At 60.3% G+C, this 15,951-nt stretch overlaps 5 protein-coding genes across 5 annotated transcripts; 2 read left to right on the top strand and 3 right to left on the bottom strand.

Moving 5' to 3' along the window:
• The first annotated feature begins 358 nt into the window (after positions 1-358).
• THITE_2113516 (uncharacterized protein) lies at positions 359-2,619 on the top strand. Its single transcript, XM_003652199.1, has 2 exons — positions 359-1,402; positions 1,490-2,619. Exons 1-2 carry the CDS (start codon positions 805-807, stop codon positions 2,401-2,403), a joined length of 1,512 nt encoding a protein of 503 aa, XP_003652247.1. The 5' UTR covers positions 359-804; the 3' UTR covers positions 2,404-2,619.
• Positions 2,591-6,839, bottom strand: THITE_2128047 (uncharacterized protein; the record flags this gene model as incomplete). The annotated part of the gene is made up of 3 exons (XM_003652198.1): positions 2,591-5,422; positions 5,690-6,618; positions 6,683-6,839. 3 exons carry the CDS (start codon positions 6,837-6,839, stop codon positions 2,591-2,593), a joined length of 3,918 nt encoding a protein of 1,305 aa, XP_003652246.1.
• A 2,169-nt stretch (positions 6,840-9,008) lies between these two features.
• THITE_2113515 (uncharacterized protein) lies at positions 9,009-9,568 on the bottom strand. Its single transcript, XM_003652197.1, has one exon. The coding sequence runs from the start codon at positions 9,548-9,550 to the stop codon at positions 9,119-9,121; it is 432 nt and encodes a 143-aa protein (XP_003652245.1). The 5' UTR covers positions 9,551-9,568; the 3' UTR covers positions 9,009-9,118.
• Positions 9,569-9,585: 17 nt separating this feature from the next.
• Positions 9,586-13,858, bottom strand: THITE_2113514 (uncharacterized protein). The gene is made up of 3 exons (XM_003652196.1): positions 13,506-13,858; positions 10,617-13,439; positions 9,586-10,547 (listed from the first exon to the last, which is right to left on the bottom strand). Exons 1-3 carry the CDS (start codon positions 13,716-13,718, stop codon positions 9,873-9,875), a joined length of 3,711 nt encoding a protein of 1,236 aa, XP_003652244.1. The 5' UTR covers positions 13,719-13,858; the 3' UTR covers positions 9,586-9,872.
• A 174-nt stretch (positions 13,859-14,032) lies between these two features.
• THITE_2113512 (40S ribosomal protein S11) lies at positions 14,033-15,335 on the top strand. Its single transcript, XM_003652195.1, has 4 exons — positions 14,033-14,418; positions 14,508-14,630; positions 14,785-15,023; positions 15,118-15,335. The coding sequence occupies exons 1-4, from the start codon at positions 14,364-14,366 to the stop codon at positions 15,184-15,186; spliced, it is 486 nt and encodes a 161-aa protein (XP_003652243.1). The 5' UTR covers positions 14,033-14,363; the 3' UTR covers positions 15,187-15,335.
• The last annotated feature ends 616 nt before the right edge of the window (positions 15,336-15,951 follow it).

Here is a 15,951-nt window from a genome sequence, read left to right as displayed (position 1 = left end):
CACGGCGAAGACGCCATTCGCGAATGGTGGTTGCTGCAGGCTCCTCCTGGGACGTTTCTCTCTCGCTTCCTTGCGCGCAAGAGGCCCTTTGACCCCGCTCCCTAGGTAGGCCTCGACGCGGGACAATGCCCGAACTGTCTCGATGCCCAATATCAATCCCGCAAGCCCGCTGCGGTGACTGATTGGTGTTGCCTGCCTCTCTGCAGATGGAGGTCCGGACGATGAGTTGTCAACGGTTTTTAGTGGGGGAAAGTGCATTCTCGAATGACGGGAGCGGACGGTTCGCCGGGATGATTGCCGGAGCTGCAGGCACGCAGCGGGAGGTTGATTGGTCGAGATCAGGCGTGCCAAGCTGTGGGGCGCCGTGTGGGACCGGGGCACATGGATGTGTTCCAGGTTGCAGTTGCAGCTTGATAGCGGGATGACGCGGGAACGATAAGATCCGGGCGTGGACCTGTGCGGCCTCTCTTTCGGGACTGTGACACCAGGTGACTTGAGAATTCGAGATCAGCCGAGCACTCCATCCAAGCTTCCGCTTCTTTTTGTGATTTCAGGAAGCCGATTCTGCCTCGTTCTGGGAAGGCGGAAGAAGATAGTTTTCGCCACGGCACGCCACGCGATCCCTGAAATGCAAGGCTGCCACTGCCACTGCCAGCTCAAGTATTAAAAGGCCGCCTTGCCGCTGCCTGGAGGGGCCTCTTTCCCCGAACACCGCAAAGTGCACGGCGCAGGATCCCAGAGTTGCGAAAGAAACTGTTGTGCCTTTGCTCTCCGGTCTTCGGGTGACAAAGTGACGAGGCCACCATGAACTGCAGCATTTGCCACCGGCCGCACCACGCGAAGAAGCTGCCGTTCCTTTGTGCCGTCGACGCGAGGAACTGCCTGTATGAGAGCCGGGTCGAGTATGCCCAAGCGCTGATAGAGACTGAGGATGCCGAGCACCGGGTCGAAGCCGCCTTGGCGAGCCAGGAAGGAGTAGGAGTGACGCAGGATGCAAAGTTCAAGACGGGTGCCCACGTCGACTGGCTGAGAGCGGAGGAGGCGGCTGCCGCCGACCGGACGAGCCAGATTATCGCGCAAGCCGACAGGCTGAAGGACGAGATCGATGCTGCGCGCAGGGAGATTGCCGCCAAAAAGAAAGCTATTGCCCAGAAGAAGTCGGATCTTGCGTCGGCCTCGGCTGGCACCTGGGCGAGGTGGAACAGGCAGTTGGACGAGGTGCAGCGCTCCACTCAAAGACTGAAGTACAAGTGGAATCGTAGCGCCGACAGCATGGCCGAGACAAGGGCGTTTCTGTGCGAGAGCTCTGCCAGGTTGTACGGTCTCCGTCAGATCAAGAAGGGCAGCGTCAAGCGGTATGAGATCGGCGGGGTTGAGATTTTTGACCTTCACGCCATGAATAGTGAGTCTGCTTGTTTTGCTGCCTGCCGCCGGGAGGAAAGATGAGAAAGATTGTTGTCTGACTCGTTTGGCTGACCGTTGTTGGCAGGTTTGTCGCCCGAGGTGATATCCACGTCCTTCGCGCACATTGCCCATATCTTGGTGCTGGCCGCTCATTATCTGTCCATTCGGCTGCCTGCCGAGATCACGATTCCCCGTGCCGACTATCCGCGACCGACCATCTTCTCGCTTGCGTCATCCTACAAGCATGGAGAAGTGCCTTTCCCGGGGTCAGTGGCATCGCAGATTCCGCCTGTGTCGGATGATGGGGAGCAGAGACATGTGCCGTGGCCTCGTCCGTTATTTATCGACAAGCCGCTTCCCACGCTGGCCAAGGAAGATCCGTCTGCATACTCGTTCTTCTTGGAAGGGGCGTCTCTGCTGGCGTATGATATCGCCTGGGCGTGCTGCTCGCAGGGTGTCTCGTTCGGCGACAAGGACTCGTACGAGGACATGTGCAACATCGGCCAAAACCTTTGGCGGCTCCTCATCGGTGATCAATTGCACCGCCGCTCGGTTGAGCCGACCTTCCCCTCTTCGCTAACGCCGTCGACCGGGAGTCCGAGAGATGAGGACAATGGCGAGATCACGAAGCCTAAGGTCATGCTCGGTCGCTGGTCGCACGGGACGCTGCATAGCTTTCTCGGGGGAGCCGAAGGTACCGAATTCGTCCGTAACTTCAAGATCCTGCCGCCGCTGAAGCTGGCGGACCGACTAAAGAAGCGGCTGTCGAGCGAGGCCCCGATGCTGGACTGGGAAAAGATCGAGGGCGACGAAGTCGAGGACGGTTTGGACGACGGCGTGTTGGTGCGAGGTCATGGCAGTGGCGGATCCGCTGGGCGCGGTGACCTCGGTGCTGCGAGCGTAATGACGGTGCGGGCTGTCGCGGTGAACGGCGGCGTTTCCGACAGCGCCAACACAGCCAAGGGAACAAGTGGTTGGACGAGATTGAAGAACCGGTAGATGAACGTAGACAGACACAGTTGCGGCAACGCAAAGACTTCAGCCTCTTTCTGGCCCACCCTCCGCTACCCTGCCCAGAAAGAGTTAATGCTTCCGTCGTGTGCGTTGCCGGTCCCCATGCTGCCCCTGTTCTGGCGGTGGCGGGACCCGGACGAGGCCTCCCTTCCTCGGAGAAAAACAAAGGCTCCTACTCTTCTTCGGACACCTCTTCTTCCTCCTCGGGAGGAGCTATCGCAGCGGCAGACCGCCGAGCCTCCTCGGCGGCCTTGCTCATTGCGAAAGCGATCTCCGCCTCGCGGCGAGCTGTCGCTGCGCGCGGGTCGAAGAGCGCTTCCTCGTCGTATTTGGCCTCTCGGAAGGTGGTCTCACGGCCCTGGAACAGCTCTACCCCGCTCAGGTAGGCGCTCTCGGACCGCTGCCGTGCCTCCTCGATGGCCTGAAACTCAAGCGCGAGCCGGGTTCGCACCTCGGCCCGCGCTTCGGGCCCGGACTTTGCCTTCTCCTTCCCCTTGGAGTCGGCACCCGAGTCGGCCTGGAGCTCTGCGAGCCAGGCCTCCTCCACCTCCGCCACCCACGCGGCGTTCTCCTCCGTCAGCTCCTCCAAGTCCTCAAGCTTCGGGCGGGCCTGGAGAGCCTGCAGCTCCAGCGCAGCCTTCCGTCTGGCTTCCGCGCTGCCCTTCGCTCCGCGAGCGCGCAGCACCTTCCGCCCGGCAGGAATGGCTGGCCCGGCCTTCTGCTGCTTGGCCGCGTCCGCGGGAGCGGACTTGGCTTCCGCTGCGTCGGCCTGGAGTCTGGGCGCCGTCCCTGAGAAGTCCGCCCTGAAGACGAACTCCGTCTGCGGAACGGTCACCGCGGTCGTCTCCGGCTTGACCTGGCCGAAGGTGAGGACGAGGGGAGGCGCCCCGTCGTCGCGGCTCGCCTCGGCAGAGCCAGTCGGCTTGGCCTCCTCCGCGGGTGCGGACTGCGGCACGGCCTCCTGGGTGCCTTGGGTCGCTGCTTCGACCCGCCCCTCCGCCGGGGTGGCGTCCTGCTCCTGAGTCCCCTGGGGGATCAAGGCGTTCAGCCAGGCGAAATCCTCCGAGTTGAGACTCGAGATTTCGCTGTCCTCGTCAGCCCGGTCTGACTTGGACACCCCGGCGTCGGGGTCTTGGGCGTTCTCGGCCTCGGCATTGGGGCCGGAGTCGGGCGCGTCAAGCATGCTGACCTCCTCCGCATATGCGGTCTCGGCCGCAGCTTGAGCGGCAGCGCGGTGCTCTTCATCGGCCCGCAGCCTCGCGGCAAACGCGGCCTGGAGCGCCCGCTCCGACTCCTCCCTCCGCCGGGCCTCCTCGAGCAAGGCTTGCTCCCGCTCAAGCCAAGCTCGCTCCTCTGAAGCTCTCCTCGCAGCTTCGGCTTCCTCCCTCGCATGCTCCTCTAGAGCGGCCTGTAGCGCCAGCGCCATGGCACGCTCTTCTTCCTCCTCCGCGCGTCGCTGAGCTTCGGCGCCTTGAAGGAAGGCGAAGCCTTCCGCGTGGACTTCCGCCTCGGCTGGGTCCAGCTCCATCGGGTCAGCCGCCTTCTCCATCCCCTGCTCCGCCACAGGTTCCGGTTCCTCGGCAACGGCTTGCTCGGTCTTCTCCGGTCCCTCGGCGGCATCCATAAAGCCAACCTTCACCAGTTCCTCGACGAGCTCTTCCTCAACCTTCTCCAGTTCCTCAGCGAACACTGTGTGCCCAACCTTCACTGGTTCCTCGGCGAGTCTCTCCTCTGCCTTCTCCGGTTCCTCGGCGGGCCCCGCTTGCCCAACCTTCTCCGGTTCCTCGGCGAGGGGTTGCGCAGCTGTCATCATCTCCTCCTCCTCGTATGAGGCCTCGGTTTCCGATTGTCCAGCCGGCGTCTGGGCGACCTTCACCATTGCTTCCTCCTCATATGAGGCCTTCAGCTCCGGTTCCTGAGTGCCCTGAGAATCAGCCTCAGCCATCCCGGTCAAAGACCCTTCAGGCTCGGCCATCTCATGATCAGCCTTCACCCTCCCCTCCAAAGGAAGCTCGGGTTCCTCGGCGATCGAGTCAGCTCCGTCCTTGACCTCGTCCTGCTCCACCTCAGGAGTCGGCTCTTCGGCGAGCGACGGGGATTCGACCGTCTCCGGTTCCTGGGCGGGTGTGAGCCCCGCCGTCTCCGGTTCCTGGGTCTCCTCCTGGTCCTCCTTCACCTTCCTCTCCAAAGGAGACTCGGGTTCCTCGGGGACAGCAAAGCGAACGACTTTCACCCTCCCCTCCAAAGGAGTCTCGGGTTCCTGGGCCGCCGCGTTGTCCTCCTTCACCCTCCTCTCCAAAGGAGACTCGGGTTCCTCGGGGACGGCAAAGCGAACGACTTTCACCCTCCTCTTCAAAGAAGACTCGGGTTCCTGAGTCGCCGCTGCGTCAGCCTTCTCCGGTTCCTGGGCGGGCGCGGACCTCGCCGTCTCCGGTTCCTGAGCGACGTCATTGCCAGCCTTCTCCTTCCCCTTCGATGAAGGTTCCGGTTCCTGAGCTGGGCCAGCAGCCTTCTCCCTCCCCTTCGATGAAGGCTCGGGTTCCTCGGCTGGGCTTTCGCCCAACAGCCCCTTCAGCCTCCTCTCCTCGGCGAGTGCCGACTCGATCTTGGCCTCCAGGGCGGTGCGGGTCGCGCGCGCGGCTTCCCACGCAGCCCTCAGCCTGCTCTCCTCGGCAAGGGCCGACTCGAGCCTGGCCTCGTCGGACCGGCGGGCGGCGACCACGGCGCGGATCGCGTCCTCGGTTTGCCGGAGGAACTCGGCGCGGGCCCGTCGCCGGGCTTCGGCCTCCTCCTCGGCGCGCAAGAACTGGGCGAGGGATGGGTTGCCGGAGCGGTCCGACCGCACCTCGTGGTAATGACGGCGCTGGGCTCGTCGCCAGTCGGCTGACTGGGCGAGGTAACGGCGGGTCTCTGCGGCCTCGGCGGCTCGTCTCGCGGATTCCTCTTGCTGGCCGGCGTTGAAGGCCTTCTTCCAGCGGCGCATTTCTTCGTCCAGGCGCGCACTCTAGGCGCGGTGCTGTTCGATCGATTCCATGGCCGCATCGATGGCGATCTCTTCGGCGGTCCTGGGCAGCGGGGTGGCGGCGGCGAGAGCGAGTATCTCCTCGGGTGTCGGCGAGGAGGGGGGTGCGGGGAGCGGGGCGGTAACCACGGTCGAGGGGGGATGCTCGGCGGTGGTGGTGGTGGTGTTCGTGGTGGTGGTAGTGGTGGTGGTGGTAATGGCGGAGGTGGCGTCGGCAGGTGGAGTGTATAGAACAACGGTGTTTGATACCGACGCCGTCTTGTCCAGGCACTTGCGAAGCTTGGCTTGCAAACGCTCGTGGAGGGAGGAACCTTCTCCGGCCCGGGTCTCTGGTTCGGCCTTGGGGGTTGGACGAAGAGCAGCGAGTTGTCTGGGGCGGATCTGCGCCCTCATCCACTCCTGCTTCGCCCGCGCCTGGCAGATGCGAACCTGGTCATGGATAGCCCGGAGCTCCTGGGACCGGAACGCCAACTGATGCTCCAGGTCAGCAATGCTGGCCTGGTTCCTCGCCATCGCGGATTCAATCCGACGAATGGTTTGGTCAGCAACGTAGACGCTGACGTCGATCCTTTGACGGAGGCGGGTCCAGAGACCGAGAACCGGGACCGGGCCTTCCTCGGGGACCACGGCGGCGACCCGACCAGCGAACTCAGTCGGCCGAAGGTGCTCGTACTTCCCGGCGAGCCAACTGCTATTAGAGCTGAAGGCGTGAGCGGCTTTCCGAGCGATATCGGCGACCTCCTCGTTCAGCTTGTTGAGCTTCGCCACTTGCACGCCGTACCCGAGCCACCGCGTCTCGATGACGCGGCGCCGCTCGGCTTGCTTCCCCTTGTCGACGCAGACATAGTCCACGAAGTCTCCCGCCCGGTCCTTCGCCCAGCTCTTCCACAGGAAATACTTCCTGAGAATCCCCGGAATGAAGGGACGCAAGACAAGGAGCAGGAGAGGCCAGACGAGACGGCGGAGCACCCAGATGAGGATGCCGGCAGGTGTAGTTGACCCGAGGGCATTGATGAACCCCCAGGCGGCGTCGACAGCACACTCGCGAGCCAGATTGACCCGACGAGCGGTTCCTGCAAGCGACGACTCCAGGGCCTGGCGGCACCTGGAGGCAGCCATGGGGAGGCATCCCCACAGGAAGACGAAGAAGTGTGCCAGCAAGCTGGCGAGGAAGAAGACTACGGAGGAAAGTCAGTAATCGCCGCCGGTTTGTTTGACAGGGTCGGCGGAGGAGGAACAAACCGGCGATGCCGAGCTGGATGGCGTCGGCGACCGTCATGTCGGAGGTGATGAGCGAGCTCACCACCTCCCAAACGTCGGCGTAGGCCGATGCCGCCTCGGCGACAACGGCAGAAAGAACGAAGCCCGCGAGGGCGACAGCGACGAAAGTCGAATCCATTTCTGTTGGCCAAGCCCGCGATGTCAGTACAGTCCACAATCACTGAAACTAGTGCCCGATTGACGAAAATCGGTGGTGCCGCGACGGCGGAAATCGACGGGGAGAGCGACGGGTAGAGCGACGGGTAGAGCGACGGGGAGAGCGACGGGGAAAACGGCGAAGGATGTCGAGAAAAAAAAGATATCACATACCGAAAAAAACAACAATCTTGGCAAGATGCCAAAAGAGCGGGCGGCGATCCTCTGGAAGATTGTTTTGACGCTCGAAATTTGGATTCTGACTGAGGAAGAAAAGAGGAAGAGAAGGAAGGGAAGAGGAAATTTTGAGAGGAATTTATAGTCTCCCAGTGGGCGAAAGCGAATGCGTGCGGCAGAATCCAGCTCTTCACGCCTATTCAGATCAGATGACAATAGGCAACAATAGGAGTGCGCGCTTCTGCACAGTAGGAAGGCCTCCTTCCCGTCGCGCATTCACTCCGATGCCCCAAGTTGCCAGGGGCTACCACTGAGCACATGAGATGAGCCGTGAATCCCACCCCAGGCTGTCCGGGCTGAACAGCCTGCGTGTTCCTGAACAGGATCTCCTTAGGGGACAGTTCTCCTGTTCTATCCAGCAAATAAAGTCACGTTCCCCTCTCTCTCTCTCTGCGAGCTGCTTGCTGTAATCATGGGTGAATGTAGATGTATTTCGTGGGCATCAACGAACCCCAGGGCCGGGGCCGCCGATGTTGACCTTCCGGCCACTTGACAAAACGCAGACCATATACCACCAATGCAAGACTCTTCAGTAGGCAGTAAATATCACTGAGTCATGGACCTCAAGTTGTTGAGTCGGCTTCCCGCTGTTACTGTACGGGTACATCGCCCAAGTGGGAGCGTCTCTCCCGGTCAGAAGATATTACTAGGCTTGGGTACTTGATCTAAACACCAAGATCTTCCTCAACCACTTCCGTAGAGTCTAAGCATGTCGGACGTGATCGGACTTGTGCCCCAGCATTTATCTACATCAGACACTCATCAAGTCGGGCTGGCGGTGTTTGACAAGCTGTCTTGCTTGCGTGGCACGGTATCACAAAGGCGCGCCAGCCTGGTAACAAATCGCAACACGTGGTCACTTCAGCAATCTTAGAGTCGGAGAATTCTATGCTTGATGGTCACATTTTGCTGGCATTTCGGCGGCGGAGCTGACCACGACGTCGTGCATTTGGCCGGGGAACCAAGTGGGTGCTCTGGCAAGGTCACGACCTGCTTCATTCCGGGTTTCCGAACGCGAACATGATCACAACTAGAAGCGCGTATTTAACTTGGCAAACCTTGTGGATGGCAACCAGGAGGTGGCTGATGACTGACATTTTTGCCCAGGTACATCAACTTGCGAGCCGGACCGAGACCACGCCACCTGCACGAGGGCAGCGCGACTTCGCGAAGTTAGACCCGTAACGATAATACTGAACATCTCTCGAAGCATGCCTAACAAAATAACCTATTGATTCATGTCTGAGAAGAAAAACTCGTCTACTACTCCCGAGTGACGGCGGCCAGCTGCGGATTGTTGTGGTCGACGTTCAGGATTCAGGGGCAAAGTCTTGGCGTTTCCTCTGCTCGCAGACATCAATGCTCCGGTAGAACCAGACAGAGCGATTGAACATTACTCCATTTCCCAGACTAACTTATCTCAGAAAAAAAAAAAAAGGAAGGAAAAAAAAAAAAAAGCTATGGCGGTTTTACCATGGGCCTCCTCCAGGCAGGTGTGCCGAAACGGAGGCGGGCGGGCAGCTGCACGCTGAGAATTGAGTACCAATGCCCAAAGTCCAGCAAAGTCCAGCGTTTGGGTGAGTAGGACAGGTAGGAAGGCAGCGATGGAAACCACCGCGAACGGAGTATTGGATCAGATTATCCTTTGAATCGCATTTATATCTTGGAAATTTATCGCCGGCGCGATCCGTCCTGCTGGCCTTGGAGCGTGCGAACTGTGTGCCAGAGCGATTGCGCCGTTGCCATGGCAACCGCCGCCCGAAGCCCAGACGGCTCCGCCAGAGCGACAAGAACATCACAGCCATGGAACACGCGCACTCTCTGTCGCTGTGGAAAAAAGAAAAGAAGAAAGGAATTGGGAAAACAAGTATAATTCCGTATCATGATCCAGAGCTATTCATCACGGGGTATCGCATGATCTCATCCCAACCGAGCCCCCATAGCCCTCCCATCCGAGCCGAACGGCCCCCCTCTAACACTTGCGCCTAATCCCCCATCCCGCCCAAGTCCACCACACCGACTCACTCACCGCCTCTGCTTTGCCTTGGCCAACAACTTCTTGTACAGCTCGAGCACCGCCTCATCCCAGCCCACCATCTTCCCTCCGTCCTTCCCACCACCAACCGGGCCCCCAATCCGCCCGGCCAACAGCTCCGTCATCTTGCCGGCGTTGAACTGCTCCCCATACACAACCCGCACCTCCGGCGTGACGATGACATCCAGCATCCCGTCCCCACTCCCATTCTCATTCCCATTCCTATTCCCCTCCCCACCGTCCGCCGCAGCAGCCAACCCCAGGACGACCTCCAGCCTGGTCTGCAACGGCACGAGCAGGACCGAGGCGGTGACGCGCACGCCGTCATCCGGCGTCGCCGCCACGGCGGTCGGGAACGACAGGTTCAGCCGGCGGACCTGCTCGGCCACGGCGCCGGCCTGGTCCCACGCCGCGCTGACCATGCCGAGCAGGCGGCTTGGCCGCCGCGCGGCGGCGGCGGCGCTCGCTGCGGCGTGGAGGCGCTCGCGGATGTGGCGCAGGAAGAACTCTTTCTCGGGAGGGCATTGTGCCGGTGGGGTGCCCACGTAGCGGAGCGTGACGGGGGTGGGGTGGTTTTGTGATGGTGGTCGTTGGTGCGGTTGCGTGAGAGATGCAAGGTCAAAGACGAGCTCGATTTCGCGCTTGTAGCGCATCGTGATGGTGGTGTCTGAAATGGAGCAGATGGCCCAGCCGTGTTGCCGCTCAATGGCCTCGGTTTGGGCTGTGTGGGTGAGGTAGTCTATGTTAGCACTTGTCTTTCCGTGCATCTGCGGTGCGTTTCAGAAGACCTGCTCTACCTTTCAGTTTTTTAATCTCCTCCGCCGACCACCCCCGGCACTCCTCGCGGATCTTGTCGGCCTGTCGGATGTCTTCCAGGCACTGCTGCTTCTGCTGTGCGAGAGCCTCGACGCTTTCCGCAGACTCGTCGAGTTCTCGCCGGAGTTCTTCAAGCTTCTTTGTCTTCTCCGCGATGCTCTTGTCCACTGCGGCCAGCTCCGCCCGGGCGTCCTCGAGATCCTGCGGGTCGCAGTCGGCAAGCTCCTGTGCAAGCGCTTCGAGATTCTCGTGCTCTGTCTCGAGTGCCTCGAGGCGCTTGACCAGGTCGGGCAGCACGGATGACAGATGCTCCTGCTCCTTCGCTAGGACTCTGTCATCATCGTCCATGCCCTCTGCAGTCTTGAGGAGGCCCTCCTTGAGCCCGTCCTGCAGCTTCATGCGCCACTCGTACCACATGGCCTTGCTGAGCAGCCTGGCATGGGTCTTGACGTTCTTAAATTGATTGTCCATCAGAACCTTGAACTCGGGAGAGGCGGTCATGTATTCACGGAATAGCGGCGGGTTCTCCTCGAATGTCTCCGTCTCGATTTCGCGGACAATGCGGCGGCCTTCCGAGATGTACTTCTTCAGCTCGCGGCAAGACTGTGCCAGGTTAGCAAACGCTTCCTGAGCTTCGAGGCATAGCCACCAGGTAGTCAGGTAGTCACTTACGTGCTGATACAACTCGAGCATGGGCACCGTGCACGCACCGGCCACGACGCATCTCTCAAGTGAAAGATCGTCCTTGCCGTCGGCAGCTGTGCCGTCCCTCGACGCGCCCGGCATCACCGTGTGCCGCCTTTTCGTCGTGGTCAACTCCATGAAGCGGATGCTCGTCATGTTCAGGAAATCCTGCAGATGGATCCGCTCTCCGTCGTCATCGATCTGTTCGGCCTCCTCATCCATGCGGGTAGGATGCTCGAAGTCCACCGTCGCCGTTGGCTGGTCATCACCGACATCTCTGAATCGCCCTTGACTTCTGGGCGTCGTTGCTCGCTGGGGAGAGCTGACAGCTGTAGGCGTGATGGTATCCACATCCAAGGCCTCCGCCGGTCTGATACTGGGTCGTGTTTTCCTTCCAGTCGTCGTCTCGGCTTTCGATGGCGGCGACTGGAGCCTGATGTTCTTGACTGGACTGCCTTGATGCCCCTTAAGTCTCTTCACACCGTCCGTTTCCTCTGAGTCCTCCTCCTCGTCCAGCTCGACAGGCCTCTTCCCAAGAAGGCCCACAGCGCTGCCAACGTGAAGGCTCTTCCTGCCGCGGAGCGGGTTCTTCTTGGGGCTAAGACCCTGAATCATCTCCCTCAGATTGCGAGACGCGTCACGATCGTCCTGAGCGCCGTTCACTTCTCGCTCCAGGATCCGCAGGCCGTTCTCCTTCTCTTGTTCATCCTGGCGCTCCCGGTCGATCTCGGCCTCCAGCAGCCGCGGGTCAGCAAAAGCTACAGTCCGGCGGGCGTCGGCGGACTGGCTCGGCACAAAATTCGTGGCTGCGTCCCCGATGGATTCCCGGCGGTCGAAGATTTCCGCAACTCGTGGAGAGCCAAGTCCAGGCCGGTCGGCGCCAACCCCGGAGAGCCGTCGGCCCTGTGGGGTCAGGATAATCCGAGGAGTGCTTAGCCCGGTGCTGGGATCCTGGTGAAAGAGCCGAGACTTAGGAGGTGACTGGGGCGTCCCCTTGGCCGGGGAGGAGAGGTTGCGCATGGGCGAACTGGACCGGCTGCCAATCATCGAGGGCGGCGTTCTCGAGGGGCTTCGCTCGGTTAGCGCTCCACTTCTCTTTGGAGATGGAGTCTGCCGCATCGGAGAACTACTGGATCGCGCTGTTGGCCGCGCAACAGGAGAAATCGTGCGAGACGGGGTGCGACGGAGCCCCTTCCCTCGGAATGGTGAAAACCTAGCGTCAGGATTCTGATCCGAAAGGGCAGGAGCCGGCCGCTTTGGAGATGCGGCGACTTCGCCTGTTGTCGAGGAGTCGGGCTGGTCGGCTTCCTCTTCCATGACTTTTCTTGCCGCAGAGCGCGCCTCGGGTGTGGCCGCCGGTTGGAGAATACCTCCCACAGCCTCGGTCATATCCATGCCCATCGTTTGGTCTCCGTCTTCCTCCGTCTCCGCTTCTGCAGGCAGAATTCTGCCGACTCCCGTCGTCATATCCATCATGACGCTCTCGTCGTCGACGTCCCGCTCCACGGCCGTTGTGCGCCGCCGGCCATTCTGAGCACCGCTCTGGGAGAATCCCCCTGATAACAGACCTCCCACAGCCGTAGTGAACTCCATGGACATGTCCTCGTTAGCATCCGTGTCAGCCTGACTGCCGCTGGAGAGCCTGCGCTGTTGAGTCCCTCCGACCACGGTCGTGAGGTCCATGCTCTGCTCCCCAAGCTCATCCGGCTCCAATTGTGAGCCGGGATTCACCGACTTGCGGCGCAACAACGCCTTTGCTTTTGAGAGAATTCCGCCAAGTGCCGTAGTCACGTCCATCGACATGTCCTCGTTCACTTCTTCGTCCTTATCGGGCGACGCGTTTTGACGGTGCAGAATCCCCCCGACGGCGTTGGTCATGTCCATGTCCATTTCTGATCCTGGGTCACCGGAATCCGCATTTCCGTCAGGGCCACTCTTCTCGCCGTCGATGCCTTGCAACATGTTCTCTTGCGAGTTGTTCTTCTTTCCCCACCCAGCGAAGCCAGCAATAACCTCTTCATCCTCGTCCAGGTTCTGCGTGGCAGCCCGCCGGGCCGCTAACCGGAGGTTCTCGTCCAGACTTCCAGTAGAATCGGCGCTGTACGCAGACTTGGCCGACGCCGTCGACGCAGATGTCATCTCTTCGGCATCGACCGTCATCACGGTCCCGTCGTCGTCGGAATCACTGGAGCCCGTCATCTCCTCGGTTTGAATTTCAGCGACGCTGTCGGCATGCTCAAAATCGGAATCATAAACGGTGGAGGCGACGGTGTCGTCACCACCATACATTGACGAAGCGGCAGAGCTCCGCCGGCGCTTCCTCTGGTGCAGGCTCCTCTGCTTCGCGGGGGAATCGGCTACATGGTCTTGGACGTGGTCGGGAGGAGTGGAGGGTGGATCCGAGCTGTGGTTTTGTTGTTGTTGCTGCTGCGGAGATGACGACTGCCCGGCGATCGACGATGCTCGACGAGTCGAATCGGTCGACGTGGTCGAGTCCTGCATGTACTCGACCTCGTGGAAAGTGTGCAGCGTCGCCTCGGCCGCAAAGGACACGCGGCGGTTGGCGAGCGACTTCCGCCTCGCCTCCCGTCTGTCGGCAATCTCTTTCTCCAACTCAGCTCGCTCCCGTTCTTCCCTTTCCCGCGCAGCAGCCTGCTGTTCTTCCTCGGTCCGAAGGGCAACCTTAGTCCCGACGACCTCGCCGCCAATGCCACTGCTTGCTGATGTTTGCTTCGCCTTGTAGGATGGAATCTCGGAGATGAGCGGTATTGTGGGTTTGAGAATTGAGCGCGGAGTCGGCACAGCAAGGGACTAAACATCATCAGCAACAAAGTCCGCTTAACCGTGGTGTGTGCGAGACAGAACAAGTTGACATACCGCTCGGCGGTTGCCGCTGCCCGTCTTAAGAACATCAAGTCCGCCGGGCCCCATGCTTTTGCTCCTCGACTTCTTCCGAGCGCCTGCCGCGGCGCTGCCCACGTCGAGCGTCGCATTTTCCTTGTCCCTTGACTTCCGTGAGGGGGAGCCGCCTCCAACCGATTTGCGCGTCCGACGCGTCGCCGGGAGCGTCGTGTCGGCTTGCGTGGCCATCTTCACAGCATTGAGTTTGTGCCCTGTTTGAAAGGGTGGTGGGGGGCGGGAATCACGGTGCTGATGCTGGCGCGGTTTGACGCGACGGGAACCACGCAAGCTTGCGGCAGGTCGTTTTGTTTAGTTTGCGCGCTTCATTGGCCAAACAACGCCGAAATGCAGGTGCGTAACAAGCGACCCCCTGGTCGCGGGGCTACGGCACGTGATCTGAGTCTCTTCACGGTGCGTACTCTGTGGAGTTAGTGTGACACACCTGGCTGGCCACTTGGGTTCGCTGGCTTTGCCTGTGCATGTAACACTACCACAGTAATGTGATCAAACTCTGGGTGGCACCTCAGTGACTTTGTGCTCCGAGCGGATTCCCACTCCGTTGAATGCGTCGAGAGTCTGGAACAAGTTCACATAGCACAGTATCTAGCAAAATGCTGTACTGTGTTACCTAATCCTCCTCCACAGTGTCTGGACCCGCTTTCTGTCACCTGGTCTCTCAAGAATCTCTCGTCCTCGGTCAGCGGTCCGTGCGCTCAACCCCTGCAAGCACACAACTGCGAGAGCCACCAAAATTCAATCGAAAATTCGGCAAGCAAGAAGTTTCAATCCCCAACCCTCGACAACAGGACATCTTGGCCCACGCCCACCGACAAGATGGCCACCGAACTGACCGTCCAGAGCGAGCGCGCTTTCCAGAAGCAGCCGCATAGTAAGTTGTTTTCTGGACGGCTGCCCCATTCCTGCAGCTGCGAATTGGCGATGAGGCGGGCGCTGACGATTGGGGAACCCCACACGCAGTCTTCCTCAACAGCAAGACCAAGGTCAAGTCTACCCGGCCGGGCAAGGGCGGTCGGAGATGGTACAAGGACGTCGGTCTGGGTTTCCGGACCCCCAAGACCGCCATTGAGGGCCAATACATCGGTATGTCACGAAGCACACACGCGTTTTCCCCCGACCGACCTGCTCCGAACGCACGCGACGACATCGATCTTTCGCGAGGGATTGGGAGTCTTGCAAGGGAACGGGCCTGGGGATTGGGATGGGGAGCAACGGTTGACTGGTGTTCTCTCTGCAGACAAGAAGTGCCCCTTCACCGGCATGGTCTCGATCCGCGGCCGTATCCTGACCGGCACCGTTGTCTCGACCAAGATGCACCGCACCATCATCATCCGCCGCGAATACCTCCACTACATCCCCAAATACAACCGTTACGAGAAGCGCCACAAGAACCTCGCCGCGCACGTTTCCCCGGCTTTCCGTGTGGAGGAAGGTGACCAGGTTACCGTTGGCCAGTGCAGGCCTCTGAGCAAGACTGTACGTTCTGGAGATTTCGAGCCACGCCGGGCTGTCACATTTGCGGAAGCTCGGCCAGTCATGGGGTATCAGCGGCTGACTGACGCGAGGATAGGTGCGGTTCAACGTTCTCCGTGTGCTTCCCCGGACCGGCAAGGCGGTCAAGAAGTTCAGCAAGTTCTAAATCGGTCGGCGGAGTCTTTCCATTGGGCATTTCTGGCGTGGTTTTGCTTTGAGGGACTTGAGCTTATCAGAAACGGGACGGCCAGGCAGGCATGGGAAAATGACTGCTCCGGGGGACATGATCATGTGTCATAGAGGCAGTTCGTTCTGAATGGGAATCCGCCGAGTGAACTTGACAAGGCCAGGCCGGCTCTGATCGCTGGCCAGGCCGGGGAGCGATGGCCCGTAGCACAGTTATTTGATAGCTTACAAGCGGCGGGCTGCGTCACACGACCACAGTCGCGAAGAAACCCCGTGGTCAACCCTTACTCAATTCATGTTTGCTTCGTGACGCACCCCGTGTGCCTTCCTCGCCGACGGGGAGCGAGGCAGCGTTCCCCACGTCCAATTTGATATGCCATGATGGGGAAGTCTGCCACGGGCTATCGTGATGGTGAAGGGGATCCTTCATACTTTTCGCATCCCCCATCAAGCGGTATAAATACAGACAACATACCCCCAACCCCAGCCGGATTCTTTCCAGAGATCAAAGTCGAACAAGTGTAACCAGCATAACCTAACGTTCCGACCATACAAGACACAAAATACTATCTTACTTGACGCCCTTTTAGCACCTGCTCCCCAAGGGAAAAAAGGAAATGCCCTCCTAGTAGCGCAGGTAACCCAAGCCGTGACGACCACGGACCCAACCACCCAACCAACCACCCAACCAACCACCCAACCAACCAACCAACCAAGCGGACGGACAATACAAACTTACACCGCG

Source organism: Thermothielavioides terrestris, chromosome 2 (assembly GCF_000226115.1).
Source record: "Thermothielavioides terrestris NRRL 8126 chromosome 2, complete sequence".
NCBI lineage: Eukaryota > Fungi > Ascomycota > Sordariomycetes > Sordariales > Chaetomiaceae > Thermothielavioides > Thermothielavioides terrestris.
Note: the sequence above shows the minus strand (reverse complement) of the source record. Positions and strands in the feature narration are given on the sequence as shown.

Coding starts and splice junctions, on each gene's coding strand:
- THITE_2113515 (XM_003652197.1), bottom strand. CDS start 9,550: ATGGTCAGCGCGGCGTGGGACCAGGCCGGCGCCGTGGCCGAGCAGGTC.
- THITE_2113514 (XM_003652196.1), bottom strand. CDS start 13,718: ATGGCCACGCAAGCCGACACGACGCTCCCGGCGACGCGTCGGACGCGC. Junction 13,440..13,505: donor GCAGCGGCAACCGCCGAGCG/GTATGTCAACTT, acceptor GATGATGTTTAG/TCCCTTGCTGTGCCGACTCC. Junction 10,548..10,616: donor TGCTCGAGTTGTATCAGCAC/GTAAGTGACTAC, acceptor AACCTGGCACAG/TCTTGCCGCGAGCTGAAGAA.
- THITE_2113512 (XM_003652195.1), top strand. CDS start 14,364: ATGGCCACCGAACTGACCGTCCAGAGCGAGCGCGCTTTCCAGAAGCAG. Junction 14,419..14,507: donor TTTCCAGAAGCAGCCGCATA/GTAAGTTGTTTT, acceptor CCCCACACGCAG/TCTTCCTCAACAGCAAGACC. Junction 15,024..15,117: donor GCAGGCCTCTGAGCAAGACT/GTACGTTCTGGA, acceptor ACGCGAGGATAG/GTGCGGTTCAACGTTCTCCG.
- THITE_2113516 (XM_003652199.1), top strand. CDS start 805: ATGAACTGCAGCATTTGCCACCGGCCGCACCACGCGAAGAAGCTGCCG. Junction 1,403..1,489: donor TGACCTTCACGCCATGAATA/GTGAGTCTGCTT, acceptor CGTTGTTGGCAG/GTTTGTCGCCCGAGGTGATA.